We start from the raw sequence: 14,273 nt of genomic DNA on the forward strand, positions 1-14,273 counted from the left end.
TATAGATCATGTATACCTAAAAAAAGAATGCAACAGTTAGTTTTATAAAAGTATACACAACACAACTTTTTGAGTATTAAAAGTCTGTTCCACTGTGTAAGTGTCAACTGTGAGACTGTTTTAGGGGGAAATGCAAGAATGCTGTACACAATTCAATCAAGCACATCTCCAGTGTACAGTGCGAGTCACATGGGGAGGATGGAGTTCTTTTTTCACATTCCTAATGTTTCACCTCGGCCCCGCCCACCCGCTCTGCCGTTGGCTGGAAGTTGGGCTGAGAGAGAAACACAGCAGCGTGACTGTGTTGCGTGCAGCAGCACTACAGCAGAATCTGGATTCAGTTGATCAGAACCGATGATCGCGTTCACGGACGGGTCCTTTACCACCGTTGACACCGGGAGTTTGACAACATGGTCGGAGATCACAGCGTAAGCGGCGAGAGCGCGATATCGCCGAGGTCCCCTAAAAACGGTCTGAGCTGTAAAAGGGTGCTTCAGGCGGTCGGGAAAGTTTTGAGGTAACTGTCTGCTGTAACGATTTTTTACTCAAGTCTTCCACAGTGCGTGACGTGTGCGTCAGACGCGAGTCTAAATTTGCCAGAGGAATGTGCGCGAGTCCGTTGACAGAATGGAAGTTTCCACCAATGTTGAACTTTATGACCGCGCGCTTCAGTGTGCGTGTTCAAAGCTGTGATCATATCTCCTCGTGCGATGTCCTCATAGAGGAATTGTTGCGGTAAATAACAGTGTTATTCTTGTACCGGTGGTCCTTCACTGGGGTAGCAGGCCGTGTGTCAAAACCTCGTGAGCTGCCCAAGTTACCTAGACAGCATTTGTGATGCATGGTTTGAGAATGCTCTAAAAAGCATCGTGTGTGCTTCAACGGAAGCAGGCAAATCTGACATTTTGTACAATACAGAGAACATGAGGAAAATAATGTAAAATCATGAATAGCCCTTCTAAATTTTGCGTCATGAATTTTAAAACTACATTTAAAAACGTAGCATGCGTTGGAGCTCTACAGTATCCATGTCTTAGATTTTCTGTCTTGTCACAGACTTAAGTGAACCCACTGTATTTAAATATTTATTTTGTGCATGCATAAAATGTCAAAGGCTTTGTCTTTAAACTTGTATTATTTACGTTTTTACAGAGAGAGTGTGATTGTGATTTACAGCTCTCTGGAGGTTAAAGAGGCTACTGTGAGGTTTTGGTTCAACTGTATTACTGTGTTGGCTTATAACGTATTTATTAATATTTATGGCCACAGTGGATAGAGATTGAGAAGATGGACTGTGGCCTCAGGTAAACTGTAAAGTCACCTACTAGAGGAACACTGCTCTTCCTTTCCTATCAGTTAATCATTTAACAACCTTAAGGGTCTGTTGGCCCATGTACAAACGTATGTAAATAGGGACTGTTATGGGGAAGATATAACCACCTATCAATTATGTCATTAGCGTATTTCTCATGATATGATGGACCCCTGCATATAGTATACATAATCGGTTATATTCATTTTATTATTAATAACATTCCCAACAGTCTTTCACAGACACTTGATAACGCCGGGGATTATGAAGTACCCGATAAATGCCGTTAATTCTTCCCCAGCTCTTGCAGTCCATTTATTTTAGGTGAATATGTGTGTTGTTTGTTGTGTGTCCGTGTGTGTGTATGTGTAAAGACGCCCCGGAATGCAGTTCTAGACTCCTTTCATACACGTGTATGTGTAATGTGTATATATCAACATTGCAGACTTTAAATAATGTTTCTTTAAACTACTAGACATTCATAACAGGTGAATTAAAATGCTGTTTTCCTTAATAGTAGTACAGGTAGGAGCTGTACGTTGTCCATCTAATCTTAGTCTCTAAAAACAGTCTTACTGGCTGTGTGTTCCCACAGACTGTGGCTTTGCAGAGAAAGGGATAATTTCTTGTTTCTAAAATAGTCATTTAAATGGCAGTTTCAATGCCATGACGCATTGGTGGCTGGTCAGCCAGTCTGGAGTCACTCACAAAATAGTGTTTCTTTAGCTCGCATGCTAAACTCGGTCTCCTATATTTATTAATATGTCGGGATCGGCTCCTTAAGCAAAATATGTAAAGACTTGCTAATTTTAAACTGTTTGACTGTTAAGGCGTCTGACAGAGCAAAAGGATGGCTTTCTAAGTAAACCCAGCTGACAGTTAGCAAAGCAATTCTTAAAACATCTTTTTTTTTTAATGTATATATTGTAAATTTAGCCAAAGTGTTAGGTATGTTAAGTGTAATTTTTTTATTATTCATTTTGCTTTTTGTATTTTTACCCTTTCTGTCAGGATATCAATGTGTTTGCATTTTTTACTTCGTTTTGGAACTTAAAGGTCAGCTCATGCGTAGCATGCTACTATTTTTGAATAGCTAAAATAGTTAACATTCTGCCTAAGAGGTGGTTCAGATTTTTGCAGTTTAATTTAAACTACACACACACACACACATACTTGTCAACATATGAAAATCAAACATCAACATTCTATATGTTAGCTTTAGAGGGTTGTCATTTTTTTTTTAAGTTACTTAATGCATATACAAGCGTAGGAATTAGTTTTTTCTTCGTCTTGATTAAAAAAAAGTAAGAAAAAGCGTCAGCAATGTTGGTGAAATGTCTTTGAACATGTCTGGCCCATAATGCACAAGGCATGTCGATTCTACTTTTTTGCCAAACAACATTCGCTGAGATAAAAAAGTTTTATACCATAAAGAAGTGATTTTAAGAGTTAAATGTTTGGGATTTTTTTGTTTTTATTTTATAATTTTTTGAGGGGTGGGGTTAGTTTAGGGATTTTGTAGTATCCACTGAGGAACAAGCTGCAATCTACAACTTTCTTTTGGCGGTCTGTAGTTCATTTTAGATTCAGAAAGCAAGTAGACTGCAGCTATTAAGCATGTACATTGCATCATTTCACCTTTCTGCAACCCACTGGCATGGCTTAGACTATTCTGAGGAAAAGAAAACATCTGTGCCAGTATCTTTATGGTCTGACGTTCTCCACCCTCTTTTATTAACCTTAAATGGAGTAAAATGCCGCCAGGTCAGTAATCCGACCACAGTAAGCAGATACGGTGGTTGAATTGGGCAGTAGAGTCATGGATGCTGTGCAATAACTGCTTCTTCATTCAAATTAAATTTTGCTCTGTATACTAGCACTTGTGGTTGTACTGCACTCGGCCTGCTGTGGGTATTTAACCATCAGAGGGTTGATTGTATTACACTGTATTGTGTTCCTTGGTTCTCTGTATTTCTTGTAGGAAAGTGACTTTTCAATTTTATCCTTTTTATTTGCTCGACCAAATGCTTCGAAGGATTTTTATAAGCAGTCGTTAAGGTTAAAGGGATACTTCACCCAAAAATGAAAATTCTGTCTTCATTTACTCACCTTTGAGTTGTTCCAAATCTGTATAAGTTCTTTGTTCTGATGAACACAGAGAAAGATATTTGGAAGAATGCGTATAACCAGACAGATTTTGCCTCCCATAGTAGGAAAAATTACAATGGTAGTTAAAAGTGCCCCAGGACTGTTTGCTGTCCTACATTTTTCAAAATGTCTTCTTTTATGTTCAACAGAACAAAGTTATTTTTCCTACTATGGGAGTCAATGGGGGGCTCACCTGAACAAAGAAACTTACACAGATTTGGAATAACTCGAAGGTGAGTAAATGTGGACAGAATTTTCATTTTTGGGTGAACTGTCCCTTTAAGAGGCATGTCTGTTTCTGGTAAAGCAGGAATCTTCTGACATTAAAAGAGGCTTTTTCAGGAATGCTGAGTACTGGGTAAAAAACTGAAAACCTATGAACAGTACAGTTTATGAATACAGGAAATTACAATATATTAGAATGTATTGTACAAATGAACTGCGTAACTTTAGGATTAGAATTTTGTGGAAAATGTGTTACTAATTATCTACTAATTGCTTATTGTGCTTTCCTGTTCAGTGGAAAAACTCTTCTTTTTAAATCTGAGGAGAAAGCCTCTGCACACTAGTGCGTTTTCATTTGAAAACGGAGTTTTCTTTTTCAAAACGCTCTTCGTCCACACTCGTGTTTTCAAGTGTTTCCCAAACGCTGCCCATCCACACTGAATCGTCTGAAAATGCTTACATCTATGTACTGCCCATTAGTAAAACCTAAGACACGTCAGCATATTTCATTTCTGTCAGGCATTTATTTACTTTCTGCCTTATTATGTCGCGACAATGTGGAGCAAAGACGCAGTTTTTTTAAATAGACGGACAATGAGGTAACTTGATGTTGCTGCAGGTAATAAAGACTATAAATCTACGAAAGTAAAACTTATCTCGCGCTCCACTGCCAAACAATAACTGCGAGTGATTAAATATTCCGTCTCCTAAAATGCAATCTAAAGTATGCATGAACAGACATTAATGCTATCAAACAGGAGAGAAGCCGAAACAACTGCGTCACATGACGAAAAACGTGTCATCGTTTTTAAACCCCTCCATTTTCTGCATCCACACTACAACGTGAAAACGGCGTTTTCAAATTTATCCACTTTCGAGTGTGTTTTCGAAAAGCTCGGTTTTCGTTGACAAAAACGCCTTCTCATTGTGGACAAAAGGACAAAACGGAGAGAAAAATATGTGTTTCTAACAAAATCGCATTAGTGTGGAATGGATCGGCCGGGTCTGAGTGCTTGTGTCAGTGGCAAAATGGTTTTGCTTACGAGTATAGTTGTTTTCCTTTTTTTTCATATTTATTAAGATTTCTGTCTTGAGAGGGTGTTGATATGCTTGGACATGTTATAGATGGTTCAGTTTGAACCAGTTAGTTAAAAATTGACTTGGAAAACTAATTTTGTTCTCTGTCCGCTTTGTATGAATTTCAACAATCAATATTTAAAATCTTGAAACATTGTTTCAAGTGATTGTAATTTCTGTGTATATACATTTTGGCCACCTCTGTGTATATACATTTCGGCCACCACTGTGTGGCATAGGACGTATGTGGAAGTGTACAGGCTATGCACCTTATAGAAGTAACTCTTTTGTAGTGTAAAAATCTGCTCTAGATAAGCAAATCGAACTGTAATTAGCTCATAATGCTGTGAGAGGGCCCAACACAGGGCCATGTGGTGCGGATTGCTAGGGATGTCCCGATCACTTTTTTTTTGTGCCCTTGATCCGAGTGATTTAATTTTGAGCATCTGCCGATCCAAGTCCCGATTGGATACTTGTTTTTTTCCTAGTGCTAGGTGCACGCTCCAGGTATATTAGTTATTAAATGACTATTTAACAGTTCAGCTTTATCCTGCATTATACTAAAACTAATAGCTCAACATATTGTAACAAACATGAATGACAGAATTTGGTTTTTCAATTTATTCAAATAGCAGGATTAGATTAAACATAAAAACTTTTTGTTTCGGGACATCCCAACTGTTTGCAGTTTCTCATGTCATTTTGGATTTAAAGTTTTTAAATAGTTGCAACTGTCCTCTGTTTCACTTTATGTGGTAGTATGAGGGGGTGGTTGTGGTGTTTGCCCATAAGCAATGGCCGTGCTTTATGTACTTATAAATTGCAGCATTAATCAGAATAATATGTAGTAGGGATGGGCACGATTACTCGAGTACTCCAACGAGACAGCTTCAGTTCAGTTTCCTTTCCTAAAAAGCAGTTTTTAGACTACACTTCCTGGCTTTAATGCCATGGTTTTCCAGGAATCGGGAACAGTTTGTTCAAAAGGTCTGAAAAATGGAACTAAACTAAGGACATTCTAGGGAAGTGTCTTTGTGTAGACAGTATGCATTTGTGTAAGCCACATGCTGGCTTGATAAACACAGTCGTTCTATATATTATACCCATCTTCTCCTTTACTCTATATCTGACCTCTGAACCTGCAATCGGAATGGACCAGCTGGTGTAAGCAGTGAAGTGATTCGTAAAACACTTGCACAGAAACGGTCTCCTCCGCCATTATTACAGACACAACTGTGTGAGGAGAACTTGGCAGGATCCAGCGACTTGCAGCTCTTAGCGCTAGGTTTTTGGAAGGGTTTTTGATGGTGGTAGTTAGTGGTAAGCATGGCTAAAGGGCTCAATGGTAGGGTCCTGTGTGTTTTGCAGCATTGGCCTCCGGCAGAGGTTTTGGGGCCAGCCTCTTTGGCATTGGAGTGACAAGGCCGGGCTCTGTGCGGAGAGGATAAACTGGCCAACGGCCCCAGAGTCAAACAACATGGGAGCAGCTGGCTAAAGAGCACGGCCAGTCCTTTCAGAAGCAAACAGACGCTGCTTTATTTTCTCTTGCTGTTATTGGATGGGTGTGTGGTGGAATTAAAACCAACAAACTAAACTTTTCTGTACCAAAGGCAAATATTGTTCATTGCAAAGCTGATATCAGAAAAAGTCCTAAAAATAGTTGGCGTTAACAGTGCTCCCTTAAACAATAAACGTCTCACACATCGTCACAGAAATCGTCATGTGTTTTGAAGGTAGCGTGAGGTAACTGCTGGCTTAAGATCTGGTTTTCCATTAAAACAGCTCTTGTACTTTCTAGTTGCGAGACTATTGGACTGTTACATGTATTACTTCCCCCTCCAGAATGTGGGCTTCAGTGGAGCGTTTGATGTTGGGAGCGGGTGTGGTGCAGACGACTGGAAATGGGCGGTGGGCCTGCTGGTAATATAACCCGCATGTGCTAAAAATAAACGTGGAAGGAAAAGCCTGGATGTCTGTGGTCTGCTTCGCTAATTACAGGGCAAGTGTGTAGACCTGCAGTGGAAAAATGGATGTGTGCAGAATGAGAGTTTGTTGTAAGTTAGTCAGCAACAAGAGGTGTTCGCATGTGGTTACGTAACCGAGTAACTTGTACTAGCATTTCAAACTTTGATTTAAAGCTGCAATCTGTAACTTGCCTCTATATTGCCATCTCTGTTTGAAACATGAAAGTGCAGGTTACTTTTTGTACTTATTTTTATTGTTAAATTACGTCAAATTGACATTTCATGTAAAAATTGTGCTCGACTGCTTCAATTCAATTATACATTTTTACTTTAAGCTTATATTTAGTTAGTTATAAGTTAGTTTCTATTTTTTTTTCTACTTGCTGATTTTTATGATTAAGTTATGCATTGTTTTACCATTTTTGCATCATCACCATGCAAATAAAATCCAAGGTATCAGAGGACAGTTGTAACTAGGTGAAACAGAGGACAGTTGTAACTATTTAATAACTATAAAACCAAAATTATGTGAGAAATAGCAAATTGAACCACACGGCCCTGTACTGGGGCCCCTCAAAGCATTATTACATAGTTACAGTTCGATTTGCTTATCTAGAGAGCAGTTTTTTAACTCTATTAAAGATTGTTATATTTACAAGTTTTTTTTTTGTACTTGCTTATTTGCAATTAAGTAATGCATTGTTTTAACATTTTTGCATCATCACACTACAATAAAATCAAAGGTGTCTACAATGCAATCTTTATATATTCAAATGTTTTAATACGTAAATATATGTAGCAGGGTTTTTTGCTACCTAGCCCTCCAACCTGGTACGATGTATTGGATTTTGTCCGGTAACATTTAGAGTTGCACCTTTTCCAATGATTTGCTTTATGACACTTCCCAACTTTGCAGTGTTGCTAACCTCTGTTTTCTTGTGTTCTTCCTGAAACAGGAAGGGCAAAGGGAAGCCCAATGGAAAGAAGCCACCTACAGAAGAGAAAAAGCATTACTTGGATGCAGAGTACACCAAAGTAAGAGTCGTCGATTTTGACCTCAAGGAGCTAGTGGTGTTACCGAGGGAGATCGACCTGAATGAATGGCTCGCCTGCAACAGTAGGTGTCTCGTGGTCTCATCCTGGTTTTATTAAATGAGATTAAGAATGAGACTGTATGAAACATAATTTGGTGTTTGTAGTCTTCGCTCTTTGATAGCAAATTACATCTTTGTGCATTAGAAGCATATGATAAATATACACAATCAATACCAGTTAGTTAATCCTAAAAATCTAAACGACCAGCACTTTTAATCTGTGCAAATTAATCAAAAAAAGCCTCGGTATTTGTCATTTTTTACCAAAGGATTAAATGGAAATGTAGAGAGATGGAAACTAACTTACTTTCCAAGTCTTTCATTTAGATGCTTTGTAGAATTGTCATATTGTGGGAGGTTTGTTGTTAGCCTGGGAAAAGTGATCTGGTTGTTTTGTTCTTGTTGTGTCTAGTTTTGGGCGGTGTTTTGAAAACATCCTTTCTTTCCTTTATAGAGAATGCATGACATCACCTTAAAGTTATATAATTGTGGAATGATTGAGTTTAAAATAACATTCATGCATGAATCCACACATCAGACCATTGTTTGCATTTCTTTCGATTTTATCTTGAAAGAAAGCACATGTGAGAAGCTATAAAATACCAGTTCATTTGGAAAACTTTATTACTCTTGCAAATGCCATAAACACCTTTTAAACTAAATTGCTGTTTTTTTCTGGATAATTGATAGAGCTGTGAATCTTCACCTACCTCACGATTCGATTACAATTCAGAGGGTCACGATTCGATGCATCTTGTCCGCCATTTTTGTTATTAAAAATTGAACCTCTTTCTCTTACAATTTATCTTATTTAGCAGCTTTTGAAACAAAACAATGTCAACTTACATGACAACTTGTTTGTAACAGTATGTAAACACAAAACCTCTTTATAGTGCAAAGTAAATATATTATCAAAAAGGTTTCAACCTAATGAACATAAAATGCACGGCTCTGTTTTGCTGTGTTGCTAATAGCTCTGAGTGAAAACGGGAGATGTGATTCCTCATATTTGTTGTGTTTTCAACGTATTTAATCGTGCAGGGTGTTGACATTAAGCATTGTCATGAGGTTGTCCTTCGGACAAGTGAATTTGTCATTCACTTGTCCGAGTACAAAAAATACTTGTCCAAAGATAAAAAATATATATATTTCATTTGAATTATAATATAATATAATCAATATAATTGTTTCGGATTTAGATTGGTCAAGTTTGCTTCTAAGCATTTTAACTAGTGTGCGCTTTGGGTGCCTGAGTTTGAGTCGCTTATAATGTGCATTTGAAAAAGCAACATCGTCAAACATGATCATTATAAATATACTTTAATATCATAAAAATACATTAAAAAATTAAAACTATAGTACACTACTGTATTTTTTGTCTGAGTGTTCAATTTAACAGGACTTTTATTTTGACGGGTCTTCGGGGAGACGCTTCAGTTTTTGTGTTTGCAGATAGCTTCACTCAAACAGTAAAACGCTCGTAAAATAAACTCTCAGAGCAACTCTGGAGATGAAGTTCATGTGTTCACATCCTCATACAGTGCAGACGCAGATAAATCCTTGACCATCACTCGTGTTGTATGTTAAACTGTGCACGTAATTCACTCAGACACTCAGAACAGCCAGATGACATTTAAATAACAGGATTACGCGTCCGCATTTAGTTACATGGACTCAGTGCGGTGCACCATTGATTTTTGTCACACACAAACAAGCACAACAAACGCACTTCACACAAACACACAGCTCTGTGTAACGCACATATTCTTATTATTCTACATGTATGTCGCAGTGTTGTTGTTGTTGTTTTTTTTTCAAGTTACTTGTCCTTGTTACTTTAATATTTTAAAAGTACTTTATAATTAACAGAAACAACAATGTGTGGTGTTATATTTTATTTACATTTTTAAGAATCGATTATTTCATTATATGCATCGATGCAGAATCGTTCATCGCGATGCATCGTAAAAACGATTCTTTTCCACAGCTCTAATAATTGAAGCTGTTAATCTGAATCCAGTTCACTTTACAGCTTTATTTTTAATGTGTTCCCTTTGATGAACAGTTATTTTATATAGTTGGGGATGTTGCTTAACTCTTCAGCATTCATTTATTCGAATTAAAACAGCATTTCGGACTCAATATTTGTAATTTAATATTAATTCTTTATGTTTTCATGGATGACAGACATCTGCACACATTCTGTCAGATGTTTTTAAGAGTAAACATTTTGCAATGCTTTGGAAAATATAATATATAATAGTAACATATTATAAAGTTATTTTGTTAAATGCATGTCACTATTCAACGATTGCCAAAAACCTTCTTTCTCATCTTTGTTTCTCTCCAGCCACGACTTTCTTCAATCTCATCAACCTACAGTACAGCACAATCTCAGAGTTCTGCACGGGCGAAACGTGTCCTGCCATGACGGCCTGCAATACGTAAGTAGCGCGGATGTGTGATCTTTTATTCGTCCTGGCTCTGTTATCCATTGTTGAACCTGCAGAGAGATGCAGAGCGGCAACTCGACACTGTCCTTTGACAGGTGACTCTCAGGGGTCCGTCCTGAGGCTGAGGTCACAGACCGCAGTCGTGTTTGACCTCAGGAAGATGAGGCGAGAGGTGTCGTTTTTTTTCTTTGGATGAGGGCAACGGGAGTATTAATACTACTAGAAATGTTGTGATGGCTGATTTCACAACCACATGGTCCTGCAAATGAAAGTAAAAGTTTACTCCAAGTCTCACCCTTATGAAGATGGCTTGCCGATTTGTTTGACAGAGGGCTTTAAAGGTGGAAAAGAGAATTTCTATGAGTTTTTATTTTTCAAAATATTATTAGTATCACGTGGCTATAAAAGGCTGTTGTGATGATTTGGTTTATGATGAGGTTTTCAGTGGATGTTCACTAGATCTGGGTCACCTGTTGACTGGTGGGAAAAGACAGAAGCACTGTTTACAGACAGTAAATAACTGTTAACGCATGATAAATATCTTGCTTCGGGCTGACGGTTTGGTTAATGAACAACCACAGAGCTGAAAGCATGTCAGACAAGTGCTGTGAACTCATTGTGACACTCGGATGTTGAACTCTCCACCAATCACCTGCTATTTAACATGTCACGTCTGCAGTTTATATTTGCATTGGGAAAATAACCGGTGTTCAAATAAAACCCTCAAGTAAATGATATTCTTGTATCTTTATACGTCTTCTTCATTGTAAATCTGTAATGAAACTCTTGAGTTTGATCACTTAGAAAAGTATTTGACGTTTCATTCCTGTGAAAGTTTAATACTTTAGAACTTGCTAAAACTGAGCAGATTAAATTGAGGCTTTGTGCTAATAATCTCTTTATTTTGCTCAGGATATACTACTGGTATGATGAAAAAGGGAAGAAGACGAAATGCACAGCACCACAGTATGTGGACTTTGTCATGAGCTCAGTTCAGAAGCTTGTGACTGATGAAGACATCTTTCCCACAAAATATGGTGAGTCTTTATTACCACCTAGTGGACGAATATGTGAACTGCATTAATGAAACGACAAGTTTGTTGTATATAACAATATGCTAGTTTAAAATAAATATGTTTAGAATATGTGTGTTTCCTCTATTCATATTCTTGACTGCTCTCCCCTGCATAAGGCGTGGGAAATGTCCTATTGGGCAATTCAATTCTATTGTGCTGAAATAGTGGGATTATAACAACTAGTCCTATTAAGCGAATCTGAATATGTTGTTTTGGTTATTTGAGCAAGTTGACAGTCATACAGTAAATAAGTGATAAACAGCCTGGGCTGGGCTAGCAGGTGCACAAGACACAGTCATATGTGTTGGAAATTGAAATTGTTTTTTCACAATTCTGTCTGTTTATTTAACCAGCAACATTTCTGTGTTGCAACCTTCCTCTAGTTCCTACGGGCATTAAAAAATGTTATATATTGTAAAAAAAAAAACTTTTCCAGTCCTAGAAAAAAATATGTGAATTTAATTCTTAAGTTATAAATGTTAATATATTAATTATAAATGAATACTTTAATATATTATTTCAAAAATGCTTTAAGTATTATTATAATGTATTATAAACATATTTACATGTATAATAATAAAACATGATATATAGTTATTACATTATATTATCATATTAATTATATAATGTTATCTTTATATAATAAATACATTTTAGGAAATAATATATATTTCAGTTGTTTTGCTGTTGTGTTTTATTACTTGAGTATAAATGGATGAATAAATAAATACAGAAATAAAGCAAAAATAGATAAATAAATGCAGAAACAAATAAATAAATACTTTGAAATTCTACATTTACTTTTGCATTTATACTGTACATTTATTTATTTATGTTTGTCTGTGTCTGTATGTGAATAAGGTGATATGTCCCCAATGGCTGTATATGGCTAAATGGCAACATAAAAATAGTGATCATTAGCCACATCAAAAGTTGTTCAAATGAATTTGTTAAACTGATTTCGATCCCTGTATATGCAAGAAGTGTACAAACCCAACGTTGCTTTATTTTGTGAGACCATGTTGCTTTGTAAACAAATACACAGTACAGACTGATAAATATCCATTGTGCATCACTTCACAGTTCTCTCTTGTTTGCTTCCCCGTGCAGGTAAAGAATTCCCCAACACTTTCGACTCACTGGTGAAAAAAATTTGCAAGTATCTCTTCCACGTGCTGGGCCACATCTACTGGTCCCACAACAAGGAAACGGTGGCGATGGACCTGCACGGACATCTGAACACACTGTACACACATTTCATGGTTTTTATAAGGGAATTCAATCTGATGGACCCCAAGGAGACGTCCATAATGGACGACCTGACGGAGGCTCTCTGCACCCCGCTTCCTCCTCAGCCACAGAACCACGTGACCGAGAGATGAGACCCAGGGTCACGCTCTCTGCACCTGCCAAGCCGGGGTTCACCCTTGCCCCTGACAGGGAGGTGAGAAGGACTACACCAGTCACAATGCTGCTGGGACTCATAGACCTTCCACCCTTCCAGAACATTGTTCTCTTTAGGACCCAGTAAGGAGTGGTCAGCCAGGCCTGCAGGGGGCAGCACTAGCTGTGTCTGCCCGTTCTGTGAGCCTAACCCTTTAACAAAGAACACGATTATTTTCTTTCTAGCCTCTTTGATTTCGTTTCACAAGTGGTTTCGTTCAGCGAAAGAAAGCCGTTTCGTGGTTTATTTTGCGTCTTCCCTCATGTCCGGCCCCGTAGGACAATAAGTACCTTTTATGAGCGTTTGTTGTTAGTATAACACAAAGATGCTAGATCTATCGTAATATAGCAGCACTTTTCCCCTCTTGGTTCTTATAAGGGTGAGATGTTGGCCTGGTTCTTCAGAGCCTCATGTATGATATAAAGGTTTCTCTTTTTTTATTTTATAGGGTAAAAGGGGTGTGTCTGCGTTTGCGTGCGTGCGTGTTAAAGGCTTTTGCACTCAGGAACTGAGAGAGCTGTCAATGCTACCTGCTTACCCATAAGCCTCTCAGTGTCACTTTACTCATCCTTACACAATCCTTTCAGCCCATTGGCCCACGTCCGTATACTTACGGCATAGACTTCTGTTGCGTATAAGCATGTTAACCACTGGAGATGGTCGTAGGTCACTCTCAGACAAAAATAGCCCGCCATTTTGATTCTACCTAGGGTTGCACAGTGGCTTCACGGCCTGGGTTCGTGTGTTTTCTTTCGAGTGACAAAGACATTTGTGTTGTCTGCTGAAGCATTTTTTGAATGGAAACGCTGCTACTCAGGCTCGGGAAGCCATGTGTCCCATTGAAAAGTCCAAACGCTTTGACGTTTCGAAGAGTAAAGTGTCTTGGGTGCAGTAGAATGCAGGAGAACGTGGGCTTGTAATCATGTCTAGACTTATTTTGAAAAGACCATTTCTGAATGGAAAAGAATGTAAACTTAGTCTCTATGTTATTGATGGCAAAGATTATTATGTAGGAGTGACTGAGCAGGCGAGACGAAGCGTGCAAGACAGAGCAAAAGATGTTTTAGTTCACCCTTCATCACTGTTAAGAGAGTAATGCCAGGCTGACCTCTTTTTGAGAAGATTGGACCTTCTTTCCTTTTAATTTATTTCTCTTGTTTTCCATTTTGGTTTTAGTTGACGTTTTTCAGGGCTCCTCGGTTCTGGCTTTTGTTTTATGTATTTTAATAATACTTAAGTTAAAAGCGATTTAATATTTTAAGCTCTGCAAATTATAACCTAATAAAATATTTAAAAGTCACAAAAAGGTCTTGTTTGTGGAATTCTTTTTGTATCTTTTTATATCAATAGAAATGTCATTTGTTGGGTTATGGTAAATGAACTTGGCCTCATTTGGCTTGTTGGGCTAGTTTTCAGATTTGAGAAGAAGCGCAAGCTTGATTCCCTGACACTTTCTTTTTTACTTTTTACAGTCTGGAGC

The 14,273-nt window shown here is 37.8% G+C and overlaps 1 protein-coding gene across 3 annotated transcripts in view; it reads left to right on the forward strand.

Annotated features, from left to right (window-relative positions):
- mob2b (MOB kinase activator 2b) overlaps positions 1-14,092 on the forward strand; it is a 40,870-nt gene extending 26,778 nt beyond the window's left edge. For 2 of the 3 annotated variants that reach the window (XM_057348496.1, XM_057348495.1), the window contains exons 2-5: positions 7,683-7,843; positions 10,171-10,264; positions 11,186-11,310; positions 12,460-14,092. In XM_057348496.1, the coding sequence (XP_057204479.1) occupies positions 7,683-7,843; positions 10,171-10,264; positions 11,186-11,310; positions 12,460-12,731 (652 nt within the window). In that variant the 3' untranslated portion in view covers positions 12,732-14,092. Of the gene's footprint in view, positions 1-265; positions 518-7,682; positions 7,844-10,170; positions 10,265-11,185; positions 11,311-12,459 lie in introns of those variants that run through there. The other variant, XM_057348494.1, reaches the window with a different exon arrangement.
- The last annotated feature ends 181 nt before the right edge of the window (positions 14,093-14,273 follow it).

Source organism: Triplophysa rosa, linkage group LG12, assembly GCF_024868665.1.
Source record: "Triplophysa rosa linkage group LG12, Trosa_1v2, whole genome shotgun sequence".
In the NCBI taxonomy this organism is placed as follows: domain Eukaryota; kingdom Metazoa; phylum Chordata; class Actinopteri; order Cypriniformes; family Nemacheilidae; genus Triplophysa; species Triplophysa rosa.